The sequence below is a fragment of the Anolis carolinensis genome, chromosome 1, assembly GCF_035594765.1.
Source record: "Anolis carolinensis isolate JA03-04 chromosome 1, rAnoCar3.1.pri, whole genome shotgun sequence".
In the NCBI taxonomy this organism is placed as follows: domain Eukaryota; kingdom Metazoa; phylum Chordata; class Lepidosauria; order Squamata; family Dactyloidae; genus Anolis; species Anolis carolinensis.
In genome coordinates, this window is record NC_085841.1 from 218,801,279 (window position 1) to 218,815,304 (window position 14,026).

The 14,026-nt window shown below is 38.5% G+C and overlaps 1 protein-coding gene across 4 annotated transcripts in view; it reads left to right on the forward strand.

Annotated features, from left to right (window-relative positions):
- Positions 1 to 14,026, forward strand: part of ly75 (lymphocyte antigen 75) — an 80,524-nt gene that overhangs the window by 14,750 nt on the left and 51,748 nt on the right. For all 4 annotated transcript variants that reach the window (XM_062969853.1, XM_062969907.1, XM_062969960.1 and 1 more), the window contains one exon: positions 10,898 to 11,269. In XM_062969853.1, coding sequence (XP_062825923.1) covers positions 10,898 to 11,269 — 372 coding nt within the window. The remainder of the gene's footprint in view (positions 1 to 10,897; positions 11,270 to 14,026) is intronic.

Here is a 14,026-nt window from a genome sequence, read left to right on the forward strand (position 1 = left end):
ATCATGTTATACAACAAATTTGACAGAAAAAGTAGTTCAATATGAAATAATGCTATGTAGTAATTACTGTATTTACGAATTTAGCACCAAAATATCACAATATATTGAAAACATCGACTCTAAAAATTTGTTGGATAATCCAGAACATTGGATAAGCGAGTGTTGGATAAGTGAGACTCTACTGTATTTTTAAATTATTACTAGATGTTGTTAGATATTATTATAATTATTATATTTTAAATTATTATTAGATACTGTTATCTATTGCTATCTATAATTATATTTTAAAATTATTGTTCTTATTACTAGGTGTTGTTAGATATTATTATAATTATATTATAAATTATTATTAGATTTTGTTATCTAGTATTATAATTATATCAAACATCCAGGCATCCCCTGGGCAATATTCTTGCAGACAGCCAATTCTCTCACACCAGAAGAAACCTGTAGTTTCTCAAGTCACTTCTGACATTAAAAAAATATTGTTATCGTTATTATTATATTTTAAAATTATTGTTATTGTTATTATAATATATTGTTATATATTATTATATTCTATAATAATAACAATAATAATAATAATAAATTGAGAGGCTTTCCCTCACATTAAAGCAGAGCCAAGTTGGGAACAGTGACTTGACAAGTTTCTGTGGTTCCCTTTTTAAAGTTCATTACTCCATGCCAGCCACCTGAAATTAGTGCCTTTCCCTTCTAACCTGCGTAAACCCTTCTCAAGGCAAACTCTCAGCGTCCCCCTCCGTCATAGACTTAAGTGCATTAGCTGCCGCCAAAAGGGCTTTCGGTTTTTGTTCTGCGGCTTAAAGAGCAGGGCGTTGCTTCTGAGAGCTCTGAGGGATATGTGACTGCAAGCTGCATGGTAGCCTCTGTCTGCACTGTGGAATGGATACAGTTTGACACCCCTTGAACTGTCAAGGCTTTGGAGTTTCAGAAGTCATAGCTTAGAGAGAAACCCTTGCAGAGAAGGATCGGATAGCATTGAGCCATGGCAGTTCAAGGGGTGTCTAATACATTCATTCCTTAATGTGAAGATTCCCCCCTCCGCTCTTTCACCCTTTACTTATCTGCTTCAAGGATCTGCTGCAACCTAATCCTTGGGCAGCATGACTCAGGGAGCCCAAGGCTGGCCAGCCTCCAGCCCCCAGCTGCCAATTTAATGTAAAAGAAAGGCATGAGAGGCGAAGAAGGAAGGGGATTTCCATGCAGGGCCTGGATCCACCAGAAAAGCAGGATGGGGGCAGACTGGTTGGTTGCTTAGTTGCCCTTCAGGGAACAACATCCACAAGCACACAAATTTCTCCTCCTATATGTTTGACAGTTTCTCCGACTTCTGTCTGAAGATGCATCTGGATTGTAAAAAATAATCTGTTTGGTATGACTTGAACTGCTGTGACCCAATTTTATGGAATTATGGGCGTTTTAGTTTGGTGAGGCACCATCTCTGTTTTGCAAAAGAGACTCAAGAGCTGGTAAAACTACCACTCCCATGATTCTTTAGCATCGAACCATGGCAGTTAAAGTGGTGGTAAACTACATTAGGGTGCATCTATATTGTAGAATTTGTGCAGTTTGACACCACTTTAACTGCCATCACTCAATACTATGGAATCACATGTTGTAGTTTCACAAGTCCTTCTCTGCCAATATTGGTGCCCTATAAAACTACTGAACTTGCTGTTGAACTTGCTGACTGAAAGGTCAGCAGTTCAAATCCGGGGAGCGAGTGATCTCCCGCTGTTAGCCCCAGCTTCTGCCAACCTAGCAGTTCAAAAACATGCAATTGTAAGTAGATCAATAGGTACCGCTCCAGCGGGAAGGAATTGGCTCTCCATGCAGTCATGCCAGCCACATGATCTTGGAGGTGTCTACGGGCAATGCCAGCTCTTTGGCTTAGAAGTGGAGATGAGCACTAACCCCCAGAGTCAGATACGGCTAAATTTAAAGTCAGGGGAAAACTTTTACCTTTACCTTTTATCAAACTACAGCTCCCTTGATTCCATAGCATTGAGCCAGTTAAAGTGTTGTCAAACTGCATAACTTCTACAGTGCAGATGCACCCAAAGCTTCTGCTGTTTCTAAAATCTCCATCTGACAACTAGAACAAAGTTCAACAGATGCAACTTCCCTCCATTAATGTGTAGCCATGTTTCTCTTTCATGCTTACCTCTGATGCAGGGATTATATGCACCAAATCTTTGTCAGGGGAAAAATGGTGATGGTAATTTTATTCTGAGTCTGAATTATGATTAAACATTTTTCTTTTTTAAGATTAGGGTCAATCACTCTGATTTCAGCATTTTCAGACCAAAACACATTGCTGCCTGGAGCTAAGTCCCCTCGGGTGAGAAAGGCGGGGTAAAAATGCTGTAAATAAATAAATAGATATGACATCCACTCAAGGGACACAGTTAAAATTTGATCCCTGAAGGAGAAAATATTACAAGTATCTCTTCCCAATCCTGGCACCATACAGATTGAATCTTATTAGTAGCCCTAACTCATTGAATCGTTTATATTTACACAAGTATGACCTCTCTGTTCAGTGATTTAATTGGAGCAGTAATTCCCAACCTTTGGGCTTCCAGGTGTTTTAGACTTTAGCTCCCAGAAATCCCAGCCACCTTACCAGCTGTTAGGAACTGTGGGAACTGAAGTCCAAAACACCTGGAGGCCCAAAGGTTGAGACCGCTGAATTAGGAATACAAATAGAATTCAGATTAAACTAAAAATAGTGTTAGCACTAAATAATAAAACTGGTTGCACTTTCAGGATCATTTCTACTGCCTGTGATAGCTTTGTCCAGCTACCTGTAATAGTACCAGCCTTGGTTTCAGTTCATCAACCACGTTTAGGCCATTCAGGCACAATCCCAACTCCCTTCTGCTCTGAAGATCATATTAGAGACTGATGGGATTGAGGCTTGCACTGATCTTTTGCAATTTTTTATTTGGAAATTTTTCCAATGTTCTGAATTGATGGGAAACTGAAAATTTTAAAGGATGTAGTATGTTCATTCTACATGCTGTAGAAACATTTCAAGACTTTCCAGTAGCTAACCTACCTAGGAGTAAGCCTCATTGGGGCCTCATTTAAGCTTTGAGCAGATGCGTAAAAGATTAGGTTGCTGTTGAAATGTTATACAAATACGTTCAAAGTTCCTTCCAAGTTGTTGAAATACTTCTAAATATTATAAAATACAAGTGTTCAATAGTACACACCTTCCTTATACTGTTTTAATATGCAAGGCCAAAAAAATTGAAACCAGTGTTAGCACATCCCTTTTAACAAACCTAAAGAGATGTGTATTGAGTGTATAGAGATTGGTAATTTTATCTGACATCTTAGAAGCTTTCCAGACCACATGATAGGGTCCCCACATATTACCAATGTGATTATGGAGATGGCATTGAACCTTGGACAACACTCCTAGTAAACTAGTACCTCTTTCTTGAAGTATGTGTTCTTCCTCGCACATTACAATGGCAGTGTTGTAATGCAGGGCTAAGGCCACATTCACACTGACCATTTACTGCAGTTCAAAGCTAGCTTCAAATTGTGACAGCCAGACAACATATACCCACAAAATCACACGAAAGAAAGCCTTTAATGTGCACTAGTGCCCTGTGGTTTTTATAATCACCATCTGGTCCTCAAATTGGTTCCAGGATTTCCTATGAAATTATTTGCACAACAAAACCACTTTCTATGCAGGTTTGAATCTGTGTTATATGGTGAGTGCAGATGGGACCTATATTTGCCAGGACACTCAATGAGAAAGCAAAAGTATGTGTACAGAGTGCACAAAGTAATGCAGCCCTGGAGAATGCCACTTTCATTAAGAACAGGGAAAATATAGTGCTAGAAACAGATTATGATCAATTTATCCATACAGGCTGTTTGCCAGGATTGAGATGCATTCATTAACAAGACCTCCATGTAAACTAAAAGCTAATTGTGCCATCTCAATTCTGTTGGTCCATATGACAGAATAGGTTCAGCATACTTCCAATGAGGAAAGGATATACTAAACACCATGGGACATGATACCTGGAGCTGTTTCCTACCTTTGAACTAGCAATAAAGGATTCAATTGGTGGAGTTAATTTTTGTAAACATGCCCCTAGGCCTTACCTGCATGTTTTCTTTTTCAGCAAAGTTTTTGTAAGCATATTATTTTGGGGTATAATCTGTAGCCACTCATGGTTTCAAAGCTCAAGTGCCTAGTCTTCATTTTGCCCCACTGCAATTTATGGCTGAATTAAGTTGTTTCATAGTGCCAAACTACCAGCAAAATTCAGATGCAAGAACACTTGGTAAAATTTGCCAAACCAGTCCTTTAACTGATTCATCTTCCCAGTCCCAGAGTCTACATAAAATCTGATTGCAAAGAGGATCACTCAAATTTATAACAGGTTCCCTTAGGGAGTCTTGATGATCTTTCAGATATTTTTCCACCATGAGGATGAGGAATAGTTTGCAGGAGTACAGTCAGCCTGAGCTGACTGAGGCTTTCAGAGCTGTCTCCCAGGACCTGGAGTTCACTGCCATAGTTTATTCAAGTTTTCTTTTGTGTGTAGTTGTAAGCCTCGGGTTCTTGCAGATTGCACACTGGGACCTCAGCCACAACCAGCTAAGAAAGAGGAAAACCAGTTACTTACTTAATTTTAGCAAGAAATTACTACTGTAGCATGCTAGAACAGGTAGAGCTTGATAGGAAAGCAGGTGTGGTATGAGAAAGAGAAAGAAAGAAATAATGCCGATAGTCCTGGGATGGGAAACCAAAGAAGCCCAACAAATAAATGCTAGGGTGCCAAACCTCTGTATACCTAGCAACAATGACTTGAAGTCATAACTCTTAAAAGTACAGACAAGTTGTTTGAAGACAACTTGTCTGTACTTCGCCTAGTCTTATGTTAAAAAGACTTCTCTGTGATGGGTGTGCTAAGTGAAGTGGTCCTCATTTACAACTTGTAGATAGAAGAGGCAACCTGATAACTTGATGGCTTTGATCTCTTTCTCTTCTTCACAAATGTTGCTGAAACTGGGACCAGCTTTGGTGACTCTATTCCCAGAGGGCTACCTCCAAGGACTTGTCTTGGCTCCGAGCTGGCAACATATCCATGCATAGCTGCCATGGCAGTAAGCTGTATTATGTAGAAGTGTTGGGGAACTATAAGTTATTCCTCTGTCCTTAAAGACAATCAGAGAAACATGGTAACACATAAATCCGAAATCAGAAGCAGTACATTGATAGCACTTGCAGTCTGGCCATTGCAGTTGGAGAGGAAGGGTGCTACCCAGCAGTTCTTAGCACTCTCAGGCAAAAGACATTGTGTAACTTTCCATTTTTTTTCTGCCTAAGAGATTGTGCTAAGAGAAGGAGCCCTCAGTGGCGCAGTGGATTAAATTGCTGAGCTGCTGAACTTGCTGACGGAAAAGTTAGCGGTTCGAATCTGGGGGGTGGAGTGAGCTCCTGCTGCTAGCCCCAGCTTCTGCCAACCTAGCAGTTCAAAAACCTGCAAATGTGAGTAGATCAATAGGTGCCGCTACAGCAGGATGGTAACGGCACTCCATAAAGTCATGCTGGCTGCGTGACCTTGGAGGTGTCTACGGACAACACCAACTCTTCAGCTTAGAAATGGGTATGAGCACCAACCCTAAGAGTTGGACAAGACTAATATCAGGGGAAAACCTTTATCTTTACCTAAGAGATTGTGCTGATAGTAACAAAAAATTTGAAGATGTAGTAGTAAGGAAAAGATTAAAGAAAAAGCAGTAAGGCCTTTTAGAGTTAGAGACAGAAAAGCATAATGCCTGGATCTCCAGTAGATTTTGTGTTTTATGTAGACTGACTGCACAATAGGGCCATTTCCTGTAAGCCAGGGGTCCTCAAACTTTTGAAGCAGAGGGCCGGTCCACAATCCTTCAGACTGTTGTGGGGCCAAATTATCATTTGGAAAAAAATACAAATTCCTATGCATATTGCACATGTCTTATTTGTAGTGAAACAACAACAACAATAACAACAACGAAAGAACAATACAATATTTAAAAATGAAAACAATTGTAACCAACACAAACCTATCAGGATTTCAATGGGAAGTGTGGACCTGCTTGTGGCCAGTGAAATAGTCAAGTTAATTAGGATTGTTGTTGTTGTGTGACTTCAAGTCATTTCAGACTTTGGCCGAGCTTAAGTCTAAAGTTAATTAATTATTTACTACATTTGTATCCCACCCTTCTCACCCTGAAGGGGACTCAGAGCAGCTATATGTACATACAATATATTATATTATTAGCATAGCACAATATTAGCATTATTGTGCTATGTTGTGCATTATATTGAAGGCTGAAGCATGAGGTTTTTAGACAAATGGATCTAATTTACTTATGTTTTAATTTTTATAGTGTATTTTAATGATGGATTTTTATAGTTTTAATTGATTATATGTACTGTTTTTTGTTTTATTATTATGTTCTTGGCATTAAATGTTGCCAACTGTGTAAGCCGCCCTGAGTCCCCCCGGGTGAGAAGGGCGGGGTATAAATTCTGGAAATAAATAAATAAAAAATATAGTTCTATATTGAACTATAGCACTATACTATTATATGTTATGTAATGTATAACATATAATCAATATTATTATATGGTATTATTATTAGTATTATATTGTATAACATAATATTATTATCAATATTATATGTATATACAATATATTATATTATTAAAACTTATAAACAAATATATTATAAAACTGAGGGCGGGGGCCAGGTAAATGACCTTGGAGGGCCGCATCTGGCCCCTGGGCCTTAGTTTGGGGACCCCTGCTGTAAGCACTGTGAGATGCAGAAAGTGACTAAAATGTTTTGCAAGGAGAAGGGTAGGGAGACCCATTCAGTATAAAACTTTTTCAAGCTCTGGTCTCAAATGCTACCAGTCACACTTCCCATCTGCACTGCAAATAGGCCTATCCTGTGGAAACCTGGGGTTTGTGGTTTGTTATTGCACCAGAGCTCTCTGACAGAGAAGGCCAAATATCTCACATAATTACAAATCCCAGGATTCCACAGAATTGAGCTATGGCAGCTAATGTGGTATCAAACTACTATAATTTGGCAGTGTGGATACAGCCGCAGTGACATTGTCCTAATCTGGAGATAATTGGTCCCATTAATCATTTAACATCCATATTTCACTAAGATGAGGTTTCAGGTGAGTGGAATTGATTTAGCTGGAGTTCTCTTAGCTTATGTTTCATCTTCCTAGTCATGGTAAATGCCAAGAAAGGGATGCAAATAGAACACCACAAGGATAATTAACACTGTAGGAATAGCTAGCTAACAACATTGCATGCCTATAGGGTTTAGATTAGAATAACCCGTGGTATCATACAGGGTTATTTTAATTGTCCTTTGAGCCGTCTCCTTTCCTTCCTTACATCTTGTCTTGTTACCAATCATCTATTTTGGAGAGGACCTTTAAATGTTGTCCATTCCACTATTCTGTCATTCCTGACTCTAAATCAATTCTTCTTGAATTAAGTTGGAAACATTATAATACACATCCCAGGAGTCCCATTGTTTACATCCATTCAGGCACTGTAAAAACAATGTGCTTTGTTCCTTTTGGAAACCAGTTATCAAAGACTTAAAAGGACCAGTTCCTCTGTACAATGAGTGCTAGGTTTCTGTGAGTGACTTTAGTGAGAGACTTTGTAAAATTTTAAAAGTATTTGGTTTTTGTTGTCTCTTTTAGCTCAGTTTATCATTCAAATGCTTGCTTTTGGACACTTGCTGAAGACTCCCCCCCCCCCCCCCCCAAATTGCATAGCACAATAAAAACAGAAGAGAGAAAATAACTGTGTGGCATCTTTTAAAGGAGCCACTTGGCTTCTTTTCTTACCTTTTCAATACTGAAAGAGATGGATATGTTTGTTTTGCTACCATGTAGCATCACATGTTTCCTGTAATTAATTCACTCTTGAAAAAAAACACTATATGCATGACATTTCCCAGGACTGCATTGTTAACACAGCCACTGAGAGCCCTGTTCAGGTATGACACATTTTGATTTGTTGTGTTCCAACATAATCTGCTCAGAGAATAGAGAAAATTTGTTCTTGACCTCATTTACACCCAGGAGATACATTTTCTGCAAAAGGCCCTCACTGTTGATCAAGGTGTGGCAGAGCTGCATGAGAAAGACTGGTAGTGTCCAATTGGGTTAACACATTCTTCTTTGCTATACTATTCCATTGAATTCCTTACACTTCAGTTTCAGAAAGAAACAGGTACAATGAATAATACCAAATATACTAGAGGAAATATATACTGCCTAAAACTGTTTAGCTGCTGCTCCTAGTTTTCATGAATGTCTTTTCAGAGTTTGTTGCTAGCCTCAAGAGTCCTAGTTACTTTATTGTATCTCTTACAACTTGCAGGAGTAAGAGTTTTTTTGTTTTTGTTTCTTGTCTGTTACATTATAGAATATTAATAGACCAAGTCATTATACAATACATAGTGTACAAAGAGAGAATTTTAATCAATTTCTGGCTGTTTCCAAAAGACATTCATGCATTGGAAGATGCTTTTATAAACAAACAAATCTAGATTATTTATGTTGTTTATTATTTCTTTGATAGCAAAATAGCCTTTCTGCTCTATTAAAGTTTTATTGTGGCTACAAAAGAAAATACAGCAATTTTATTGGTCACGTAATGTAAGCCCTACATGAAATAAAAAGATTATAGTCCTAATGAAACACATGAACATCCAGACCAATAAAGTTTCAGACCTATGCTTTTCTACCAAGTTAATAAACTCATCTTGTTTCATTTTCTTAGAATTATCTGTGGTGGTTTTATTTATCCATTTGAATGTTTGACAGTCTGCTGTAGCAGTGATGACATTTTAGAAATCAAATAGATCTTGCATAGTGCATTTCAGCTCGGTGCATTAAACACAGAACAATTGTTTTATTCTAGCAAATTGCTAAAGGCTTGGCTCCAGGGAATATGCCTTGAGTGGGCTGGGAGTGCACAAACATGCTTTTCTCTAGCTAGAAAAGCATTGTTTACAAAGCTCCTGCACTTGGGCTAATAAATTCTGAGTAAACATCTAAAGTCCCAATTATTTTGCTGTTTGAGATGATTTCATAGCTGTCATTAACAGAATTACTAGCACTATTTATTCAACAATTTAAAAATATTATTTATTTAGCTGGAACAGAATATAATACACAAACACACATTGCACAGTCAGAAGAAAGAGTTAATCATCTCAAGGCTACTTCCATACAACTCAATAAGTAAAAAATCAAGTTGGGGTTCTTTTCTCTGATATGAGATTGTCAGACCCCCAAATTACGGTATAGTATATCATCTGCTTCTCCAGTGAACACGGCTTCCATTTCGATGAGACTTTCTGGGGCTAACTGGAACAAATCAAAGGTGACCTTTGGAAATTTCTTTTTGAATACCCTATTTTCAAGCCATGGATGCAATGTCCGTGGATACAGAGGGACAAGTGTATATTTCAGGGCAGGTAAAATGGAGTTCATGCAAACCATATGCAGAGCCAAGGCTGTTTTTGTGGCTTACAACACCTTCTGACTTTCCATACAACTTTTTCAGTCCCCCTGAACGGCTACTTGCTTCTTCTGAAACTCTAGGGATTACACTATTAACTGTTAAATAGGTTGCAGAACTCTCCAACACTGTTGAGCATATTTTGAAAAAGGTGTTTGGACCTTTGGGATTCTGCATCACCCTATTCTATCCCTTTCATCCAATATTCCTTTCCATCTTTCCATTTTGGTGCTCAACCAGGGTTTCCTGTCATTAAAGGTCCATGTGAGGGTAAAGAAATGAAGTGTAATCTAGACAAGGCAGAGGTAATTCAAAGGCATATCAGAAAATACCATAGGAGCTCAGCCTCTGATAGAAATCTCAGATTGGCAGTTTGCTTATACTCCTGGACTCTGCCTTATGCATAGATGCTCAGATTCAAAAGGAGGTCAAGAGTGCATCTGCATTGTTTAAACTGGTGGTTCGGTTGTTGGAGATGTGACCATGGTGAAACATTATACCTTGAATTCACTCTACATATTGGTCTATTTGGAAACAATTCAGAAACTACAGTGGGGCAAAAATGATGGGTCCAGATTTTTGACTGGAGTTGATTGCAAAAAAAACACATAACACCCCTGTTTTTACCAGTTCATTTTTGGGGTAATAATTCAAAAGACATTACTAGGTGTGGCCTATAAAACCCTATATGGTTTGAGTTGAGCCTTTCTGAAGACTGTATTATTTGCTATGAGCCTGGCTGAGTTTTGATTTCCTTGGAGAAGGCTTTCTCTCAGTCTTAAAACCATCAGAAGCATCTTTGTTGACTACGTATGAGAGGGCCTTCTTGGACCCCTTCTGCACTGCCATATAAAATCCAGGTTATCTGCTTAGACTGGATTATATGGCAGTGTAGACTCCACGCAGTCATGCCAGCCACATGACCTTGGAGGTGTCTATGGACAACGCCGGCTCTTCGGCTTAGAAATGGAGATGAGCACCAACCCCCAGAGTCAGACATGACTGGACTTAACATCAGGGGAAACCTTTACCTTTCCCTTTAGACTCATATAATCTAGTTCAAAGCATTTAATGTGCATTATCTGCTTTGATAATCAGGATGGCAGTGTAGAAGGGGTCTTGGATAGCTACAAGCACTCAATGTTGACAAAACTGGGAGAGGCAAATCAATGGTCTGATTTAGCTTCCTGTGTTTCTTTGTAGCATTCTGAAACATGCTACATTATAATCTTTTATCTCATTCTCACAGAAGAATAACCAAACATATGTCTCTTTTTTGGCCCAAATAGATGACAATACCTTCACCATACGCCATGAAAAAGCCAACAAGTGCATCCAGGTCAAAAACCAACAAGTTACAGCTGAAGACTGCCAAGAGACAAAAGAGAATTTATGGACATGGGTCTCCCAACATCGCCTTTTTAACTTGGGATCCCAAAAGTGCCTTGGAATAGATACCACCAAATCCAAGGATCCCTTGAAAATAGTGGATTGTGATTCAGACATTACACTGTGGTGGCGATGCTCTGATGCCTCCGTATATTCTGCATCTCAGAACAAACTGATTTTAAAGAATGGGGTTTTGACTGTGAGTGTAGACTCTTCTGATGCATGGAGAAGAAACAATTCCAGTGATGTAATCTGTAAACTTCCATACCATGGTAAGTATTTTCTTTGCATCATTTATTTTACCTGGAGAAAGGAAGTAACTTCATTAACTAAATAGAGGAGCAGATATGTAACTTGAAAAGCATTCAAAAGTAAGGACTTCTGAACAAATTACTCAGATTCAAAGTGGACATTAGACAGTGAAAAGCAACCACTGTTGAATGTATTTGTGCTGTAAGTACATTTAGATTGCACTGACATCATTCCAGCACTTTAATTAAGGCAATTTATGTAGTGGATCAAAGTCATAAGATTAGACTAAGATTCAAAGCATGTATAAACGCATGCATAAAATGTCACCAGCCACATGCCTCTTTGAAAGAAGGCCCCTTTTTTGGAAGAGCGTGAGGGAGGATGCGATTGAAAGGGAGAGGCTTAAAAGACCATTGAGACAGAGACATGACTTCCAGAAGAACTCACCATGTGCATGATTTTTTTTAAAAAAAGGATGGAATAGATTGTTTGTGAAACAGTGTTTTGAATGAAAGTTCAAGAAATCATTAAATCAAATGGTTTAATTTCGTGCTGCTTCTGTCGGTTGTTGTGTGTCTTCAAGTCATTTCTAACTAAGATGAACCATCTCAGGTGAGGCTGAGATAATGTGTAATAATGTAATACCACAAGACAGGATTTCAGTGGGAATACAGGTATCCCATATTTTAGGGATTAGGGTTGGTTTTTTAAATTGCCCAGCTAATTAATTATAACATACGTTTAACATTCAGACATTCAAAAGGTTAGGGAACCATAGACTTGGGTTGAAAACTGCCCTCCTGGGACCAAACACAGCTCTGGTATTTCTTGGAGGATCACAATCCTTTGTTCGTGGTACCACATTTCAGTTGTTTTCTAGCTGTCCTAAAGGGCTGTTTCCAGTCTTTAAAAGTTGGATGTACTTCTTTCTAGGGCATAGTTACTAGGAATGAGAACATTAAACCCAAATAGGCTGGTATTTTTGGTACAACCTTTGGCCTTACTCACCACTGGAATGTAAAGTCCTGAGAAACTCTTTTTACTTACCCTAAATATCTAGACTTTCAATTTGTGGTTGTTTTTTTTTAAGTAACTTGTGCTGCTGGAGTAATTTCCCCCTGAAAATAGTATTTATGCCACAGTTTATTTCTAAATGTATATTTTGATGCAGTTATTTTATTCTGTTTTCAACTGTCCAAAGGATGCAAGTTACTGGAATAAATAAAACAAAAGTAAATATGCAAATAAGAAAATATTGTGCGATTAACAACAGTACAATATAACATTAAGTAGTATAAAGAAAGACCTATTCTGAGTGTCAGAAAACTTGAGAAAATGTGATAGATTTCATCTGGCACCCAGTAAAACTAGAGGGATCAGATCCTATCTGGTCTTGGAAACTAAGGCCCCTCCTAAAGACATATAATCCAGGTTATCAAAGCAGATAATCTGGATTTTATATGGCAGTGTAGAAGGGGTCTAAAAAAGGAATCTAACAGGAATTCAAGTTGCCTGTTGATGTATGACAACCCATTTGAAATCCATAGGTAAAGGTAAAGGTTTCCCCTGACGTTAAGTCCAGTCGTGTCTGACTCTGGGGGTTTGTGCTCATCTCCATTTCTAAGCCGAAGAGCCGGCATTGTCCGTAGACACCTCCAAGGTCATGTGGCCACCATGACTGCATGGAACGCCGTTACCTTCCCGCCGGAGCGGTACCTATTGATCTATTCACGTTTGCATGTTTTCGAACTGCTAGGTTGGCAGAAGCTGGAGCTTACAGCGGGCGCTCACTCCGCTCCCTGGATTTGAACCTGGGACTTTTCAGTCTGCAAGTTCAGCAGCTCAGTGCTTTAACACACTGAGCCACCAGAGGTTCAGGATTGTCATAAATCAGCTGGTAACTTGAAGGGACACACATACGCATCAGTTAACATTGAAAACTTCCTAATTCTCCAAATAGCAATAAAATCCACAGTTCTACCTTTATTTCAGTAGATTTAATGCAAATAGTATAATAAAATGCTGTGCAGGCTTCTAAGTTTTTTTTGAAAAGCCTTGATCATTATACAAATGTGAGCAATAAGCTTGAACTACACAAAAATATGAAAATTAGGTTAAATGAAGCCACAAAATGGGCATTGCAGACTGAATTACTAGTAGCAGCTATATAATTTATGCCATTTTCCATTTGGAGTTTGGAGATGAGGAAGCCTTGGTTTGGCTCTCAGTTTGGAAAACTTTAAATTGAGCAGTTTTCCAAATGTGTATCTTTAATTCTGAGCAAAAGAGCAAATGTAAAGAGGAAATGATAGTCTTTGTAGTTTGTTGCAGAACTAGATATTAACTTTGGATCTTTGACTGAAGTTTTTTTAAGTTGTGGAGAAATGATATCGTAATTCTGAGTCTAGGATTACAGCCCTGGGAGACTAGGGTTTGAATTCCCACTCAGTCATGGAAATCCACTGGGTAATCTTGGGGAATCACACTCAGCTTCAGAGGAAGGCCATGGCAAATCCCCCCTCCCCCAAAAGGCACAAAAAGTGAACTTCAAGGCACATAATAAAAGTATAGTAGCAGACCATGGGTTGCTTTAAAAGAAAAAAACCCCACAAAACCTTTCCAAATGCAGTTTTACTTATATAGCAGGTGCTTTTGGAGCAATACCATATGTATATCTATAAGTGTAAGAAATGATGAAAATGTTAAACTGTTGAAAGCTTTCATGGCTGGAACCACTGGGTTGTTGTGAATTTTCCGGGCTGTATTGCCATGTTCCA